We start from the raw sequence: 21,187 nt of genomic DNA on the forward strand, positions 1-21,187 counted from the left end.
GTTTAAGGCAGAATCCAGCAGTCAAGGAACTACATAAAGTTCTGCTTTAAAAAAATATGAAACGTGAATTTATTTAAAATTCTAAAATCAGAAGTAAATGAGATGACAATACAGACATTAAATTTGGGGATTAATTATTCCTTCAAGGGACAACATAATTACTTGCAATAATGTAGGAAGGTCACTAAGCTTTGGACCAGCACAAGATACATTTTTGTGCTACACGGTAGCGCAGTAGGTAGTGCTGTCGCCTCACAACAAGGTCGCTGGTTGAAGCCTTGGCTGGGTCAGTTGGCATTTCTGTGTGTAGTTTGCATGTTCTCCCCGTTCGCGTTGGTTTACTCCGGGTGCTCCAGTTTCTCCCACCGTCCAAAGACACGCGGTACAGGTAAAATGGGTAAGCTAAATTGTCCATGGTGTGTGAATAAGGCATCTATTGCATAAAACATATGCTGGATATATTGGCAGTTCATTCCACTGTGGCAACCCCAGATTAATAAAGGGACTAAGTCAAAAAGAAAATGAATTAATGAAGATACATTTGTCGGTACAATAGAGATTTGTAACAGTCATAGGAATGGGACGAAATGTTTACATGACTGACATCTACAAATCTCTCTCTTTCTTCTCTGTAGCTACAAGAGAATCTGCATTTGTTCATGCGATTGCCTCAGCTGGAGTAGCATTTGCAGTGACCCGTTCATGTGCAGAAGGGACCTCCACAATGTGTGGCTGTGACTCCCATCATAAAGGCCCACCGGGAGAGGGATGGAAGTGGGGTGGCTGCAGTGAAGATGCTGAATTTGGGGTTTTGGTATCTCGAGAGTTTGCAGACGCTCGTGAGAACCGGCCAGATGCTCGGAGTGCCATGAACAGGCACAACAATGAGGCAGGACGAATGGTAAGAGATCTTTTCAATTCATTTAAAAAAAAGTTGCTACTTGGTATCCTTAAATATTTCCCAGCTCAGTACCACTGGATATCATCATTACAGTTTTGAAACTTCATACTGTGTCTGCTGTTTACATGCCCAAGGGTGACATATGTAATGTGAAAAGAGATAAGCTGAGAATACACTCCATATGTGTGCAATCACTTTAGTGAAGTGTGCAATGATGCACCAGAAAGAAATGAACAATAACAAGTGACCTTAAATACTGCATTTGACATTGCTCAGATAAATAGATAGCTTCATCCCAAACTTGAAACATTTCCTAAGTAAAAACATTTTCAGGCCATTTCGCCAGACCATTGAAACTGATTGTGATTCCAGAAGAACCACAGAAATTACACACTTCACCTTTAAGCCAGCAGGTTGATGATAATCAAACAATGAACAAAGCTGTACTTGTGCTGCTCCTGGGTGGGTCTTACCCTACAGTTCACAAAGGTGTTAATGCACCGCAGATCTGTCAAATATCTCCTGATCCCTTTTCCGAGAGACTTTCAACTTTAAAACTGGTATTTTCATGAGAAATTACCGGGTAATTACCTCTCTTATCCTTTCATGCCTCTCATAACTTGCATCTGTACTGAATCCATGACAGAAGTGTAAACTCAGTTGGTGGTTTAACGAAAGCAGGGAGGGAAGAAAAACACTGGGGTTCGGGGTTTAGCCCGTCACTTCTACTGTCATGACTCAGAGTCTAAAGGTTTGCGCAAAAGTTGCTTAAGGGGCAATAGGAGAGACCACACTGCAACAGGCCACTTTTTCATCAGCCAGAGACCACAGGAGCAGCCACTGGGACAGTCAGCCCTGTCAGGACCCCAAGCCTACTCCATTGTTTCGACGTAGCCTGGGGAACCCGCCAATGGCCCAAAGAGTTCAGGACATGATGTCAGCAGCCTCAACTAGACCCCCAGGGACCTGCAAACACCTGCCTTCCGCCGCAGCTGGGGAATTCTGCAGCTAAATATAGCGAGTGAATTAAGGCAAACAAACCAAAACAAAGACATATAGTGCCGGTGGCACACTCTATTAAGCGGGACTTCAGAAGAGAATAAGCTGAGAGCTGCTAGGGCCTGTCTGCAGGCTCAGCACCTGAACAACACCTGTGGCCTGATCCTAACATCATGCAGAAGAACTTGCACCGGGTCAGATATTATACATGGTATAGTCGCTATTATATCTCGTTTGAATTTTACAGCCATTAAAAGGGACATTCTATATACACCTACAGAGGTGTCAAGTAATAAAATATAAATACTTTGTCACCTTAAGTAAATATTTTGGGTATCTTTCTTATATTACTCCTTAAATTTACAAAATAGCCTCATTACTTTTTAATTTCAACTGATTTTCATCCCAGGTAGGTCTATTCATTAAGATGCATGCATTTCGATTCCTGGCTTTTTTTTTAGTCATTGTCATGTTTTTTTGAAGAGGTTAAGTAGTGTAAGTGTTAGTGTAAAGTAGGCCCCTGTGGAGCAGCCTAAGCTATCGTCCTTAATGACATTTTTCCATACATTACTTTTAGTTTTATACTTCAAGTAGTTTTGAAAACAGTATTTTAATACTTGTACATAGGCTTGGGCAGTAATATAGTAATATGGTATCTAAAAATAGCAACGGTTTCAGTTTCAATACACTTATACCTTCATAAAAACAATGCACCTATACAAGTGACAAAGATTAAATATTAAATGTAATTTATTTAATGGCTAAAGATACGTATACGTTCGTCGTCATCACGGGACAGGGTGGAGGAGGAAACGAGAGCTGGTGAGCTGTGAACCAAGTGACGTGGTCTCGAAAAAATACAGTTTGCAGTTTGGCAGTATTTCAGGTTGCAACCAAACAATAAAGGAGAGGCTGTAAATACAGACGAGGCAATTTTCAAATTGTGCAACAAAAAGGTGACCATGAGAAATGGAAATACCTCGAACCTAAAGGATAGACCCGAGTTCACTCAGTGCAACAGTTTCAATGCCTCCGGATGCAAGACCAACAACATCTACAGTAAGTCCACCACCAGTATGCAGCCGATGGTCATGGGGGGCCTTCGGGTAAACAACAAAGTACAAAAGGGACAGTGTCAGTTGGAAAACCTGTACTGATGTAATGACAAAAAGTCCTTTAAGGACATGGTAAAATACAATTGCTTTGTGTGCACGAAAACTGTTCTATTCTATTCTGTTAGACTGTTGTATTTTCACTTTTTCATAAACTGCAATTTGTTGCTAATAAAAGTTGTTTTTGTTTCAGTATTAGAGTTTGGTATTCACTTTATGAACAGTTTAGGCACAAGCCAACAGTTTGGTGATGCTGTCTGAGTCTTGCGTAATATTTTTTTATTTTTCACGGTAATACCATATACTGAGGTACAACAAGGAGAAGGTTTGACGGTATAAAAATTTGGATACTGCCCAAGACTAATTGTGGATGAGTAAAACTCTTGAGTTGGCACAAAAGACTAGGGTCTTTTAAACTCTAGTATCTATACTTCTACCCAGGTAATGAATGTAAATATTTTGACACCAGTGTACACTTATTATTCATGTTTTGTCAAGTTGTTGTTACTGTCATGTGACCAAGAGTATTGAGTCTGTTGTGTCACGTAACTAGCATTAACACCTTTACAAAGCCTCACTGAATAGTAAAGCATGTTTCAGATTCATAAAGGGATAGTTCACCCAAAATTGTACATTTCCCCACATTTTAATCACACTTAAGTGGTTCTGAACTTTCATAAATTTCTTTTCTTCTGTTTAACACAAATTAGAGATTGTTGGAAACCAGCAGCCATTGACATCCACAGTAGAAACAAAAATATAGGAAGTCAATGGCTGCTGCTTTCCAACACGCTTCAAAAGATCTTTTCAGAGGAAAGAAACTCGACCCTGTTTGGAACAAGTAGAGGGGGATTAATTGATGAGAAATACATTTAAGTAAACGTGACGGGAAATGGTTGGTCATCCAGTGATATTTTGTTTACAATGCAATGAATACTATGAATTCTGACATAAATATCGTGAGACAAAGCATACTTTTTGGTTCACATACTTTTCAGCCTAATACTATATATAATGTAAACATGGATGAAGGCATAATCAGATGCAGAGATGGACTTCAAGTTTAGCCTATGTGGATCCTGGTTTAAAGCATGTTTGGAAAGTAAAAGCTGACAACACAGGCAATAAATAAGGATCAAAATAGATCAAACAATCATAAAGCTCCTGCTTTAATAATGACACTCCGTCATTCAGTCTAATAACAAACCATCTTATGGTTATTTTAAGTGGTATCTGGATGTAGGCTTGAGGAAGGCAGTAAGAACGTTATTTAGCAATATTCCCTAAAAGCACAGTATGTAAGATTACCTAGTTGTCATACTAGGTATTGCAATCAATATCGAAATATTGAGTTTTTTTTTCACCCAACCCCTCATCCGACAAAACACACATGCAGGTTGCCAGATAGATGGCTCAAACAGGAGGGAGCATGCCTGGCAATCAAACCATGCAGTGTATGCTGCTCAGCTAATGTTTATGTTTGTAATACTTGTATTATTTGCAAATTAAAAACCACCTCATGTAGAACTCTGAATCTTTCTCATTTCAGAGGCTGCTACTGTCCTCCAGGGGTCACATTTTCATTCGTGCTTACGATTATTAAAGGAGCCTTCATAACGCAAATGCACTGTTTTCCGGAATGGTATTTAGGGGTGGCAAAATATAATAGGATAAATAGATAGAGGGCAAAACAAAACACAGATAGGCATTCGCACAAGGAATGCACAGGAGAATAACTCACTGCAGCATTGTTTTTCAAGCAAGTATATTCACTTACCATGAATGCAAACATATCAGGGTGTTTTATGCTTTAGAAGAGCCAAAAAAATTGCACCTTTACCAATTTTATGATGGTCTTCGGTAAATACCAATTCTAATATCTTCTCTTTCCCAGACCATATTGGAGAACATGCACCTGCGCTGTAAATGCCATGGGCTGTCAGGCAGCTGTGAAGTGAAGACGTGCTGGTGGGCGCAGCCTGACTTCAGACTGTTGGGGGACTACCTGAAAGACAAGTACGACAGCGCCTCTGAGATGGTGGTGGAGAAACACCGGGAGTCCAGAGGCTGGGTGGAAACACTACGAGCCAAATACGCCTTCTTCAAGCATCCCACTGAGCGAGACCTGGTATACTATGAGGGATCACCCAACTTCTGCGAGCCAAACCCAGAGACAGGCTCATTCGGCACCCGTGACCGTGCCTGCAACGTGTCGTCGCACGGCATCGAAGGCTGTGACCTGCTGTGCTGTGGCCGTGGCCATAACACACGGACAGAAAAGCGCAAAGAGAAATGCCACTGCATCTTCCACTGGTGCTGTTACGTCAGCTGCCAGGAATGTGTGAGGGTCTACGACGTACATACATGTAAATAAGCACAGCGGGTCCAGAAAGAAAGGGACTAGTGGACATTAAGCAAGAGAATGAGAGACTGAGGAAAAAAAAAACACATGATAGTGGCACTTCTGTGGTAGAACCGTTTACTAATGTGCCCTTTAAGATATACGCACCCCAAAAGATGCCCACTGTGAGCATCATGGTTACTACTGCCATTCCTCTCGCTCTTTTTTTTGTGGCATGCATTACTTCTGCAAAAGAACGAAATGCCTTGTTATCATTCAGTCTTCTTTATCTGTAACACCATCTCTCTGATCATCTCTGCCTACTGCCCAGGGGCCGAAACAGGATATGTTCACGTACAACCAATGACATTAGGCATGTAGGAAAGAACAAGAGGAGGGAGAGAGGATGACAAAAAAAACTCTCGATTAACTACTGATTGCTGGGTCTTAAAATATGCCCTGCTATACTACTGAATCAAATGCAATTCTTTTGTTTTCCCTCAAGGTTTTCCCAGCCCAAGGACTTGTAGTTCCCTACTTCCACATTCCCTATAATAATGGTTTCATTTAAGGAACATATTGCTACTTGCTACATAAAGGCTATGGTAATTTGCTTTACAGTTAAAAGGATGCAATCGATAAATCAGCATAGATCGCTAAGGGCGGTTTCAATAATGTTTTTTTTTTTTGCAGAAATATACATGCAAAGTCATCGGAAACTCAGCTAGATGAGTGCATGACAGCTGATGAAATGCATGACACACACTGGGCTGTTGTGCACCCGACCAGTTAAATTTGCACTTACAAAACTACTAATGATTATACTAAGTCTAGAGATTATGATGATTATTTTTAACATATTCTTTTTGATAAAGCTCCTCGTATATGACTGTGAAGGCTCCATTTCAACACTTCCCCAATGATAGGTTTGCATAGAGGAAGGAGAACCAGGAGGAACATAGCTAAGCAAAAAGCAACCCATTCTTGAGAGAAAAGCAACCATTTTTCGAGGTTAAAAAAACAAACATAAGGATCTTTCTCTTAACCCCAAAATATACTTTGTTTTTCACTTAGCCGGACATTCAGCATTTCAAAGTATATCCTATTTGATTACATGTGCCAATAAGAAAAGAGCAATCCATGTCAGGTGTCTGAGATATTTCTCTCCATACGTTATGAGTAACAAAAATGTCTTTGTACAAATTCAAATGAGCATTGTGCTAATCTATGAATCCACTTATTGACCTTATTCTCCAATGCGAAAGACCTTTTCGGCAATTCTTTTTAGAACTTCTGATTCATTTCCCTGTAGTTCAAAGGTGTCCACACTCAGTCCTGGAGGGCCAGTGTCCTGCAAAGTTTAGTTCCAACCCAAATCAGACACACCTGGACTAGCTATTTAAGCTCTTACTAGGCTTCTAGAAACATACTTGTTTCTAGAAGCCAAAATGCCAGTGTACAACATTCAATAGAATGTTATAGAAAAATCAATAGAAGTGAATGAGACCGAAAGTGTCAAGTCCAGGTTCCAATAGCTGCGCCCGCTTAAACACAAAAAAAATTCAATTGTTAAGTCGTGATATATGAAATACTGTTTACAGGTACAAGCCACCACTCAGTTGAATTCAGAAAATATTTGTTTATGACCACTTTTCGGTCATAATATATAAAATCATATATAAAATCATGGTGTACACAACAGTCTCTGGACAAATATTTTAACAATTTATAAAAAAATTATCACTTTCTGGCCATCGGATATTAGTAAAGGATATATATATATATATATATATATATATATATATATATATATATATATATATATATATATATATATATATATATATATATATATATATATATATATTGTGATCGGGATTTCCAAAACTATTACATAGCTTTGTAAACATTTCCTATTGCCATTTGTTGAGTCTCCCCATACAGTATGACAGTGTTTCTCAACCATGTTCCTGAAGGACCTCCAGCACTGCATGTTTTGAATCTCTCCTTTATCTGTCACACCCATTACAGGTCTTTCAGTCTCTGCTAATGAGCTGATGATCTGAATCAGGTGTGTTTGGTTGAGGAGACATGAAAAATGTGCAGAGCTGGTAGTGCCCCTGGAACATGGTTGAGAAACACAACAGTATGATATAGCGTGAATTATATTATATTATAATTAATATTATATTATATTTACGTGAAGTCCCACTTAACAAGCGGATAAGGTCAATTCAACATGGCTGTCTACTTCTGTCGCAGACTTCTTCGGGAATTAGTTATTGTTCTGCTTCCCCATTTTTTTTTTCTGACTGCAAAACAATTGGCCTATTCAGTGTTGACGCCTAGTGGACAAACGAAGCAGCACAAAAACAATTCAAAGCACACGCTGAGCATAACATGTACAAATGGTTCAAAAAACTAAGCTGTATTCATACCCTAACGAACATATAAAAACAAAGTATACTTTTGGCTTAAAGGGTTAGTTCACCCTAAAATTAAAAACCTTTTAATAATTACCTTCATGTCGTTCCAATCACCTAAGACCTTTGTTCATCTTCAGAACCTTTTAGATGAAATCCGAGAGCTCTCTCATCCTCCATATACAGATATGTTCCAGAAATGTCAAAAAAAAGCACTAAAGACTTTGTCAAAGCATCGCTTTGGCCGTAATAAATGGACAACCTCATCACATTTATAAAATTTGAGTAGAAACCTTCCTAAAAGTTAACATATTGCAGACTAACTTTCTATTTATTTATTTATTAATGGTTGTAGCTCATGTGATGATGTTAAGTGGTTCAGTATAGCCAACATTGAAGTGAAATACAGCTGCGTACATTCTCCAGACACTTTTGTCTTTTATAGATCAGAACTTTTGCGTGGGAAGTGGCTTGCACACGTTTTTACCACCATTTTGTGGGTATGCTATGTTTATAAATGTGAGTTTATACATTTTTACAGTTACTTTTGGTGCACAAATGTGTTTGTGGAGCTTCGTTATGATTACAGTTGAACCACTGAAGACCACTTTTTGGTTCCTTTTCTAGATTTTGAATGTCTAGGGATGCGTTGTCTTAAAAGAACCAGCCGGATTTAATCTAAAATATTTTAATTTGTGTTCTAAAGGAGGAAAAGGGTTTAAGAGAATTGAATCAACTTGAGAGTAATTAATAAATTCAAATTTTTTTAGTGATCTAACCTTTTGTGTAAGCAAATCCTGTTAAAACAAAGAACGAATGAAGATTATATGAATATGCAAAGGACATAAAATAGTTACAAATTGGCATGTAAGTGTTTTGCTGTGCGATAAATGGAAGAAGGACAGGCTTCACAAAGCTGCAACAGACTAGCGGAGGTTTCCATGTGACATGTTCTGACAGTCCCGTACGCTTCCCATTAATTACGTTTAACCATGCAGCACTAGTTCACATCCACCCCGATCCCTGAGGAGCCCTCTCTCACATATCCACTCACTTTTCCACTTCTCCTTCCGCTATATCCAAAGTTTTGTACAAAGCCTTTAAAAGTTCATAATTCCCTTTTTATTTTATAATCTGAAAATGTTATGTTTTTATAAATATTATTTATTACACAGTGTATATATCTGTATGACTGAACTAAGATTATATATTTGAAGAACAAAACCGTCTCATGACTTTGATTTTTAATGGAACTCGACTGTTGATGTATTATGCAATGTGGGAAACACTTTTCACAACAGATTTCTTTTCTCCACGGTGGCATAAAACTTAAAATACTGTGTGACATTGGCACGCAGCTAAATAAAGGGTTCAGCCTACCTGATGACAATCATCTGAGCTGCATGTCTGCATCTACTCTGTCATTCCAGCAATGACATCATCCGGTAGGTTCGCAGGCAAACCTCATACAGTAGCTCTACTAAATGACAGAGTAAAACATGACACAATACACAAAGCAAATAAAGGCACAGTATGTATGATTTTGCTTATTAAAATAGATAAAAAATCTGAAAAAAAAATCTATATAAAAATATATATATATATTGCTAACTTATGTATTTACACTATCCCAAATGTTTTAAAGAAAGTTAAAATCTAGAGAAATATGCTATTCAAATGGACTGTTTTGTGTAAGCATGCTGATGACATCAGATACCCTTGATGTTTAGTTTGATTTAATAGAAAATCAATTTTATAGATACTGGTATTTAACTATGTCAATTAATTTAACTAGGCATGTTAGGTTAACTAAAATTAAATTAATACTGATCCTAGCAGTTAAAAATATATAAAATAATTCAGTCATACATTCATTTTTTCGCCAACTTATCCAGCACGTTTGACGCAGCAGACGCCCTTCCAGCTGCAACCCATCTCTGGGAAACATGCATTCACACTCATTCAAATGCATCCACTATGGACAATTTAGCCTATGCAATTCACCTGTACCACATGTCTTTGGACTGTGAGGAAAACCGGAGCACCTAGAGGAAACCCACGCGATCGCAAGAAGAACATGCAAACTTCACACAAAAAACACCAACTGACCCAGCCGAGGCTCGAACAAGCGACCTTCTTGCTTTGAGCCGACAGCACTACCTACTACGCCAATGCTTCGCCTTAAATTCATTCATTCATTCATTTTCTTTTCGGCCTAGTTTCTTTATTAATCCAGGGTCACCACAGCGGAATGAACCACCAACTTATCCAGCAAGTTTTTACGCAGCGGATGCCCTTTCAGCCGCAATCCATCTCTGAAACTCACGCAAATGCAGGGAGAACATGCAAACTCCACATAGAAACGTCAACTGACCCAGCTGAGGCACCGAACCAGCGACCTTCTTGCTGTGAGGCGACAGCATTACATACTGTGCCACTGTGTCCCCCTAAAATAAATTATCTAAACTAAATAAATATGACTTTCTCCATTATTTATATATATATATATATATATATATATATATATATATATATATATATATATATATATATATATATATATATATAAAACACACTTTTATATTTGAAAAGAACTTAAATTTCATAGGAGGCCTAATTAAAAATGTTACTAATTTTTGTTTTTAACTAGAACTCATGAAAAATTCTTATAAAAATTCCTCTTTGACAGCTGTTAGTAAAACATCAAATTAGCAGTGATCTCAGAATTTTGGCAAATGTTGATTGTTCAATAATATTGATGTCCTTTTGTGACTGTTTGAAGTCATTCAACAATTTGAGCATTTACATTGGATCTAATTATATCAAATGCATTTGTGACTACCTCTGGAGGTGGCCGAAAGTTGTCAAGCTCAAAACATTCCAGACCCTGTTTAAACCTGTATTTGACACGATCCATTTGTGATTGAATCTCCACAAATGTATTTTAGGCCTTGTTTTCAGATGCATTTCCATGAATCCATTAAAAAATGTACAAAGCTAAATACTAGTGTAAAAGTGTAAACGGATTGTGAGCTTATCCACTTTTATCCACTCTGAGAGGTAATCAAAAATGCATTCAAGTAGACAAGACGTCTACTTGTGATCTAATCTAATGGCTCCCAACCTTAGGGCCACGACCTCCATGAGGGGTTGTCAAAGATTTATGAGGGGTCACTCTAGTTTGAAGTATATAATAAACAGAAAACATCCCAATATCTTCCAGAATTTCTGTCTTTCATTTTCACTAATGCTATCTGCAGTTTTTAGCTAGACAGAGTTCAAATGCATCTACAGCAAAAGTTTTAAATATGTATACATATTGTACATTGTAATACCTTTTGGACAAAGTAAATCTTAGTAGATAATGTTTATTAGCCAAAAAAATCACAAACCAACCTTATTTATAATCTCACCCCAATTTTTATAACATTATTTTATTCTTGTTATTCTTGTCTGCTAGATTTTTTTAAGGGGTGAGGAGATTGTGAATGTTAAAATAAGAATAAGTTTGGCAACCACTGATCTAATCAACCAAACTGCACCATATTAGCAGGTGTAAACTGCAGCTCTCTTGCCTATAACCATGAAAGTACTTAAACTTGTTCTAATTACCCTTAACCCCGGGACAGTTCCAAAACCTATTTACGGTGCCTATAGTAACCCTGTCTTTCATTCCTAAAACCATGAGCTATTAAACTAATCAAAATATATTTTGTGTAAAATATATAAATAAATTCGAATTTGAACGTTTTTCCCAATAAAATAAAATGATGATCTCGCTTTACACACCTATGCAATCTTAATTTTATGAAATGATCGCAACTTGCAGGTTTAGTCGTTTGAACTTTTTAATTTCTGAGTCACAAACAATCAAATAAAAGTACTGAGATGTAATTCACTGATTAATTTAGTAAGTCATTATAAGTGAGTTTTTAACTGATCACTAACTGAAAACAAGATAAAAAAATATCAAGAAATGTAAATTTATATATTATATATTTACAATTATATTTTACAGTTTTGCATATAGGCATGGGCCGGTATAAGTTTTTGACGGTGTGATATCCTTGGTTAAAATTATCCTGGTATCACAGTATCTCGGTATTGTGATTACTGCTTTAAAATAAGTTCTTTTTAAATGTCTGGGTAACAAAACTTTGAGCCTCATTTAACAAAATACTGAATAATTTCAGGGCGACGCAGTGGCGCAGTGGGTAGCACGTTCGCCTCACAGCAAGAAGGTCGCTGGTTCGATCCTCGGCTCAGTTGGCGTTTCTGTGTGGAGTTTGCATGTTCTCCCTGCCTTCGCGTGGGTTTCCTCCGGGTACTCCGGTTTCCCCCACAGTCCAAAGACATGCGGTACAGGTGAATAGGGTAGGCTAAATTGTGTGTGTGTGTGTGTGTGTGTGTGTGTGTGTGTGTGTGTGGATGGATGTTTCCCAGAGATGGGTTGTGGCTGGAAGTAAAAACTTGCTGGATAAGTTGGCGGTTCATTCCGCTGTGGCGACCCCAGATTATTAAAGGGACTAAGCCGACAAGAAAATGAATGAATGAATAATTTCATATTTACATATATATTATATTTAAAAATACAACATGTCAGGCTAAACAAGTAAAATAAATCAATGACTTCAAAAATACAGACTTTCAAAAACAGATTTCTTTACAACACGTTTAAAAAAACGTTCATATATCTCGAAATAACATAAAATTTTAGCGGTTTAAAAAACATTGACTTTTCCAAACCGCAGTAAACCTTTAAAACCGGTTATCATCCTGTGTCTGTTTACATATCAATTATATTACACTTTTTTTTAAATGAAAAGATTTAATAATAAAATTGAATTGCAGAACTGCCCCTTGTCTTAATCTACTAATACTCTTAAGAGTTAGGTAACATGTAGTTAAAAATATACATATATAGTCAACATATCAAAACATCTAAAAGGGCATAATCAAAATAAATTGTCAAAACATAGTTCTCAATCTGCACCACTGTCTGTGTGATGGTAGCTAACTAAAACATTTTATGTATAGAGATCAACCTTTTGGAAAAGCATCAAATTATCAGAAGCAAAAACACCAGTCATTTACTGCAATATTAAAACCGCATTTAATTGCGCAATGATTTAAGACAATATTTATACTTCAATTATTGCAGTCATTAATTTCTTGCCACAAAAACATAATTTATAGCATGTTACACACCAAACGTATTACAGTAAGGAAATCTACTCCAAGTACTAAATTTTGACGTGCAAAAAAAACCCATCCAAAACAAACACAAAACTCTGTATTTTGATTTAAAGAGCAAGACATTTGAGTGTGGTTCGATTGCAATTACTTTCATGGTTTAACAGTAAAAGTTATAATGAGCTCATAATGTTCTGAGGGGAGAAAAAATGCCTTTAAGAGACATGACAATGAATTCAAGAGTAGTGTGAACTATCTTGGCACATGGAGAGGCAAGTCAATGGTCACTTTTTTTAACAACTGTTAAGGTCATAATGTTACCCATTAAATTGAGACGACAGGCTGTTCATCTAAGACCTTTCCTATGTTCCTGACATGGAATGTCCTGAGTGGGATAAGGAGGACAGATAGTTCCCTTTCTTAAAAAAAAATATATAAAACTAATAAACAAACTGCAACAATACACTGGCATGCAAAGGCACAAGAGTGAGCGTTTCAGAATTGTTTTTGGCAGGCACTTACTGTTTCTAAGATAATAAGTCCATCTATGACAACTAGAAAAACAAGACGAAAAAAGTGGTCAGAGAATTTAGGCATTTCTAAATGTACTCTGCCCAGTAAAGACAGATTTGGGGATTTAGGAGTAAGGCAACAACAACAGGAATGCTTTGTCAGTAATTTCCATATAATAAACCTTATTATATGTGCATAACATTTCATATATATATATATATATATATATATATATATATATATATATATATATATATATATATATATATATATATATATATATAAGTATATAAAAGTCCTAATGGGTCTTCATATACATATATAAACAATTCAATCTGATGTCATTACACATCTGAGGCACTGTACAAATATAAGAGCTTGTGCACAAGTACTAGAGAATTGAAGAGCTAGTGTTGAACAGGGGCACTGTGGTGTAGATGCCGTGTATACATGCAGTACTCCATACTTCAGGAAAGTGAAGGATAACGAGAGATTCTGTGTGGACGTTCGCTCTTTCTTTCTCTCTCTCAAGTGCACCCAGTGTTTTCCTGACTCCTTGAACTGCTTCTGAAAAATACATTATAAGAATACAAACAGGAAACCTTATAAAATATAATTTATGAATGAAAACTAAGATAACATTAAAAGTGTCATGGAGTGCATTTATTTAATACATTACATTTTATCAACATAGGTATGTGGCTAAAAATTGTGGGAAATACATATACAGTTAAAGTCAGAACTATTAGCACCCTCCTTCTTTTTTCCCCAATTTCCCCAAACGGAGAGAAGAGTTTTTTCAAAACATTTCCAAACATTATAGTTTTAATAACTGATTTCTAATAACTGATTTAATTTAGCTTTGTCATGATGACCGTAAATAATATTTTACTAGATATTTTTAAGGCACTTCTATACAACTTAAAGTGACATGTGAAGGCTTAACTAGGTTTATTAGGGTAACTAGGCAGGTTAGGGTAATAAGGCAAGTTATTGTGTAACGATGGTTTGTTCTGTAGACTATAAAAAATATAGCTTACAGGGGCTAATAATTTTGACCTTAAAATGGTATTAAAAATTTTTAATTCTAGTCAAAATAAAACAAAATAAGACTTTCTCCAGAAGAAAATATAGTCTCATTGTGAAAATTTCTTTCCTCTGTTAAGCATGGGGGAATATTTAAAAAGGAAAAAAAAAAAAAATCAAAATGGGGCTAATAATTCTGACTTCAACTGTACATAAACAGTAGTTAAGTGCAAACATTTTCAAGGAATGGTTTTATTTGCTCAGGTATCAATTAAAAAATAAATTAAAAAAAAAACTCCATTTTGACCATATTTGGCATGGTCATGAATATTAACAAGCTCAGCTCTGATTGTCCGAAGCTTGTGTCTGTGCATGCACTCTCTCACACACAAACACCTAGTGTGATGTACTCTTAAAAAAATGTGCAAAATAAATCTACTCCAGTCAAAAATGATTTTTTAACAAACTGAGTATATGTCAACTGAAGTGGTAAAGAAGTTTATTTTAGCAAGAAGGAGAAAAATGAGCCATCTATAAGCCCCTCAAATTTCATAATATACACATGTCTCTTAGGGGTTGCCCTGTACACATTTATAATCCATATATCATGAATTTCATGTTCTGACACACTGTGAACAGATGGCTGGCTGAGAACTTCTCCTTAAAGTCAAATACACACTGTACATGAAGCGTTGTGTCTTATAAAGTTCTAAATATTGTGGACACACACCAGCACCGCCATTTCCCATCAGTTCTTTTTCCCATCAGGCTTTACATTATGCCTCTCATGTTTTGAAAATAGTCCCACATGCATACATGTAATATAAGCTTAGAAAAGCTTAAAAATGAATGGCTTATGGAACTCCTACACCACCTGACCTTAGAAAAAAATACGATATAATGTAGGAGGCCATACTAATGTTTTTTTTTTTTTTCTCTCATCTGGCAACCTGTTTTAGATCACATAAAGAAGATGGAGTAGAACTTTTCCTTGTTTTTGCTTTTTTATAATTTTTTTCTTTCTTTTTTCCCCTTAAATATGAGTAACAAATGTTTTACTTAATATTAATATTTATTTGTATTTTATTGTAATATTTTTTATAGATTTTTAAAGAACCCAAATATATATGTGTGTAAAAAAAGAAAAAGTGAAAAGCTATTTGAACTGTATGTTTCATACCTAATATGTTCAATAAAAATACTTTTGAATAAAAAAAAGAAAAGCTTAAAAATAATAAGAAAAAAGATAACATTGCTCTGATCCCACTACGAAATGTGGCCAGTCAAATGCAGCCTGAGCCGTGTGTATTAATAATCCTGCGTGCACTGTAACTATCTGCGTTTTGTTCTGATTGGCCTGTTTTTCACCTATTTGCTACATGAGAATTCGGAAACAATGGTGTTTGAGGTTCACAGTATGTCATTTACATTCTATGCACCATAAAAATCAAAACACATGAAAAAAAAAAATTATTTATAAACGTGGGTGGATTTTTTTCCAATTTGGCTTGCTCCTAGAATCATATTATTTAAGAAATAATTCAAAATATATTAATTTATATTATCTAAATTTATTGTATTGATAAAATGTACTTAAAAAGCTACTCAAAGCTTATTTTCCAGCATAATTACTTTTTCTGTCTTCACCATCTTCATGTGATATGTCAAAAATCATTCTTATGTTAAACTGATTTGGTTGAACAAAACAGTCAAAGAACAGTATGAACATGTATCTTTTATAACACTCTAAAATAAATATGTTTCAAATGTTATAATACACATGCACAATACACATACAAACTGCAGTGCGATTATGTTTTTAGCACTGATAATAGTATAAGAACTACACAATAAGACATTATGCACTGAACTAGGGACAGACAAATGTGTAAAAAACAACTTCATTTTAATCCTACCAAAATAGCCTTGGTTTGTGAGGCTACTCTTCTGCACCCCAGGTCTAAAAAGCCGCATTTTTATCAGAGCCAAGCCTGGAAAACAACATAAACCACACGTTAATGAAAAAAAACAATATGATAAAGCAGGAAAAAAACATTTTAAGCCAACCGTAAAATGGACTTACGCTCCTTCTTCCTTCAGCAGTGCCAAAAACTTCTGAACTCTGTATTCCAGGGGCATCTGGAAGAGAAAAAAAGAGAGAAAACAATGATTAAAAAAGTGAAAGAGTAACCAAAAAAAGAGTGGGTTACACTCCTGTACATTCCTCATCTTCTGGAAAGTTCTGAGACATAGAAGAGACAAAAACCTTGTCAGCATGTAAAGCCTGGAGGGTTCAGAGGGGCCCTGAGTGTGTCTGTGAGGAGATGTGAAGGGGCCGCAGCAAATGGGGAAGTGACAAGACTAGTGATAAATCCAGCAGACTGGTGTACCTGTTCACCCTGGACAGCAAGAGTGACTGATCGACTATAAGCCATATCTGCGCCTCAAACACTCACTTGACAGTTTTGTTTGACAGCCAATCAGAATAACTACTGATTTCCCTGTGCTCTAATGAAATGTCCAAGGAGATAGACAATTAAGATGTTGCTTTTTCTGACTAAACAAAATGGTGATTAAATCATTATGTTAAGAGAAAATTTAAATAAGATGCTTTAAAATTAATGTTTAAATGTACACAAATGTATAATTAAAGAGATTAAATGTGTAAGTAAGCTTTTCTGACAGGTATAATCATAATAATAATGAACTAAAATGGTAGAATTGACCAAAAGGTAAAGATTTATGAATGCAAATCAAAACAATTAAATGATTAAATATTTTGTATCTAATTTTAGTAAAGATGTAATGTAATGTGGTTTTATATAGCGCGTTTATCGTGTATGACCATACAACCTTCACACGACCACCAATGTGCAGCATCCACAGGGCAATGGGGCCAATGCGCTCTACACACATCAGCTATTGGTGGAGTGTAGAGATATTTTATAGGATGCTTTACAATATTAAATTGGTGCATATATATTAGATAAGTCAGTACTGAAGCCAAATCTAGAGCTTATCTAACAAAATAACTTACAATAATGGTATAAAAATTACTGGCCCAAATTTGAAAAATATTAAATAAAATTTTCAAAAATAGGAAAAATCAAGAGAAACAAAAAATATATACGATTTTATTGAAATGTTGTAGTTTGTCATTTATTTTGCATGAATTTAAATGTATTATCTTTTCATTTCTAAAGATGCTTGTGACTAAAATATTATTTTAATAAATAGATCTGTTTATTAAATCTGTTTTGTTCAAATGCACCAATATTTATAACCAATATTCACTGGGAAATTAATAAACATTCATTAAAATAGGGTGTACTCATTTATGCTGAGCACTGTAGATGAAATGTAAATAAATTAATTTTAATAAAATAAAAAGATAAAAAAATAAATCAGATCAAATTTACTGCACTGATTTCCTTATGCTCTAACAATATTTATATCAAATAAAGCAAAATAAAATCAATAAAAAAATACACATTCCTTCACACCAAAAATACAATATTTTAGGACTTTCTCTGACAGTGTTTGAACTTTTAATTTTCTTTATAGATACAATTGTGCTGCAAGGACAGAGAAAGAAAGCTCTGGAGGAGAGAGAATACACCAAGGAGGAAAATCAACTAAGGTGTATGCAATAACTTTGCTTTTCAATTGCCTCAGGCTGCTGGAGAAGTGGAAATTACAGAAAGGATAGAGGCGAAGGGAGGAAAGTGCAGTGCGTCTGTGTGCAGCAAGTCCCGGCAAACTCAGACTCATTCCACATTACTGCATACCACACCAATTACACAAACACCACTGCAACTCCAATTACAGCAGACAACACTAACAAACAGCGCTCCAGCACACATTCAACTAGACCAGCACTAATCTGCAACTAATGCTCGCAAATAAGGCCAAAAATAAACCCAGGATATTTTCTGAAATGCTGGTTTTCAACAGAGCCAAAGCTGGCCTAATAGAGCACAACAGTGCCATGCCAGTTTTTCAGTAGCTGTATTTTTGCCCATTTTTTATTTTTCACAGGGATTTGAGAAATGTCTTCAATAAAGAAGTCTAACCAGTAGGATGAATTACAATATCACAAACATTTAGGGAAGTGTAATAAATTTTTTTATGTTTTTGAGATAAATCTTTTATAGAAATGTAAAGAATCTTGATAAAGCAGCTTTTTTTATGGATTTAATCTAACCTATTGTCAGACTTCAGTTAAAAAATGATATATGTGTGTGTGTGTGTGCGTGCGTGCGTGCGTGCGTGCGTGCGTGCATGTATGTATGTATGTATGTATGTATGTATGTATGTATGTATGTATATATATATATATATATATATATATATATATATATATATATTCATATATATATATATATATATATATATATATATATATATATATATATATATATATATATATATATATATATATTCATATTCATATATATATATATATATATATATATATATATATATATATATATATTCATTCATATATATATATATATATATATATATTCATATATATATATATATATATATATATATATATATATATATTCATATATATATATATATATATATATATATATATATATATATATATATATATATATATATATATATATATATATTCATATATATATATATATATATATATATATATATATATATATATATATATATATATTCATATATATATATATATATATATATATATATACATATATATATATATATATATATATATATATATATATATATATATATATATATATATATATATATATATATTCATATATATATATATATATATATCAATGAAATGATAAAAAATAAATAATTAAAAAATATTTTTTTAAATGCACTGAAGTAAAAAAAAAATTAATGTATATTAGGCATGGATATGATGGATAAGCTTTTGGAGAATATAATTATACTTGAAATTTTATTGAAGTGTATGTTTTTTACTTATATTAAATTATTTATTCCTGTTTATTCCATCTTTTATAAAAATTTTCATTGTCACGTTTTTTTAGGGAAGGCACAGTGGCTCAGTGGTTAGCACTGTCACCTCACAGTGAGAAGGTCGCTGGGTTGAGTCCCTGTGTTTATGTGCTCCGATGTTCCCCAGTCCAAAGACACGCAGTGTAGGTGAATTGGGTAAGCAAAATTTGCTGAATGCCAGAGTGTATTGGTGTCTCCCAGTACTGGGTGGAAGGGTTTGGAAGGGCATCCTCTGCGTAAAACATATGCCGGAATAGTTGGCAGTTCGTTCCGCTGTGGGGATCCCTGATAAATATAAAACTAAGCCGAAGAGAAATTAATGAATGAATTATTTTCAGCATTACTTCATAACCAGAAAGATTAAAAAAACGTTTTCTTTTGCATTTTGCTAAATAATAATAATTATACCTAATAAATAATAATAAATAATAGGGGCGGTGCTGTGGTGCAGTAGGTAGTGCTGCAAGAAGGTCGCTGGTTCCAGCCTCGGCTGAGTCAGTTGGCATTTGTGTGTGGAGTTTGCATGATTCCCCGTGTTAGCGTGGGTTTCCTCCGGGTGCTCCGGTTTCCCCCACAAGTCCAAACACATGCGGTAAAGGTGAATTGGGTAAGCTAAATTGTCCATAGTGTATGTGTGTAAATGAGTGCAGGGCTGATAGTGGAAAAAATTCCTGAGCCTGAACTTTTTTTCCTTGCCCCTGAGGTGAGTAGGGGTGGGGGTACTATGTATGCAACGCACTTTTAACACATAACTTGTGGGCCCCTGGGCCCAAATATATTAACAGCCTATGTGTAACCCTGATCATCATTATTGTCAAGTGGCTCTTTTTAGACACATGCCAGTAATGTCAGTGACACATGCCAGTGTCAGTGATCTTGTGACATGTGCCAGTAGATGTCAGTCTAAGCACGTTATAAGCACATTAAGCTTATAAGTCTCTTTGCTTTAATATTTAAAAATCATTAGGCAAATGACACCTGTTATCTTACATGCATATATGTTACGAGTTTTCAACATGCATTTTATTATAACTTTTTAAAGGATATTATTTGAAATACCTTAAAATGAAAATAAGTTAAATAATAAAATAAACGAATGAATTAAAAACATAGAGAAGTCCATATTGTAGGGAACAAAGGAACTGCCAGGATGCAATAATATACAGTACAACAGATAAGTGTAACCCCTCCCATACATAAGCATGCCACAATAAATTTGACTGACATGTACTGTCAAATGACTATATTAGGTACGGAAGTATGACTAGGAATACATAAAATAAATGCGTTTAAATTAAAACATCGTGGAGTAGCTCAGCAAATAAACTAATTTGCGACGCGATAAATTAGGTTAAAAGTCGCGCAATGATTAAATATGGTTTTGCTCGTGTTAATTAATGTCATAAGCTTCGCCGGGTGTCGATGTCACTGCAGTGACATGCAGCGCGACACTCTGAGTGACACAGGTCACTACACATGCCAATAGCGAGTGACACATGACAGTGGAAAACCGTACGTGCCACCGGAAGTGTCACTACTCAGTGGCATGTGCCAGTGTCATCTGTACGTCAGATGTCGTGTCACTCCATGTTAAAACTGCTACTGTGAATCCGCGTTCAAGCGCACACAATAAGCTAAAACTCGCCCCAAGCACCGGCAAAAA

The 21,187-nt window shown here is 35.2% G+C and overlaps 2 protein-coding genes across 15 annotated transcripts in view; one reads left to right on the forward strand and one right to left on the reverse strand.

Annotated features, from left to right (window-relative positions):
• wnt3 (wingless-type MMTV integration site family, member 3) overlaps positions 1 to 5,448 on the forward strand; it is a 44,067-nt gene extending 38,619 nt beyond the window's left edge. The window contains 2 exon segments of the mRNA NM_001114552.2: positions 636 to 901; positions 4,907 to 5,448. Coding sequence (NP_001108024.1) covers positions 636 to 901; positions 4,907 to 5,386 — 746 coding nt within the window. The 3' untranslated portion in view covers positions 5,387 to 5,448.
• nsfb (N-ethylmaleimide-sensitive factor b) overlaps positions 1 to 21,187 on the reverse strand; it is an 85,188-nt gene that overhangs the window by 17,297 nt on the left and 46,704 nt on the right. For 2 of the 14 annotated variants that reach the window (XR_012387617.1, XR_012387614.1), the window contains exons 20-23: positions 16,592 to 16,647; positions 16,425 to 16,499; positions 13,949 to 14,049; positions 9,157 to 9,256 (exon numbers count right to left, since the gene is read on the reverse strand). Coding sequence is in view for 4 of the 14 variants with exons in the window: in XM_073917652.1 (XP_073773753.1) it covers positions 16,469 to 16,499; positions 16,592 to 16,647 (87 nt within the window). In the remaining 10 variants the exon portion in view is untranslated. 14 annotated transcript variants of the gene reach the window in all.

This window comes from Danio rerio, chromosome 12 (assembly GCF_049306965.1).
Source record: "Danio rerio strain Tuebingen ecotype United States chromosome 12, GRCz12tu, whole genome shotgun sequence".
Lineage (NCBI taxonomy): Eukaryota > Metazoa > Chordata > Actinopteri > Cypriniformes > Danionidae > Danio > Danio rerio.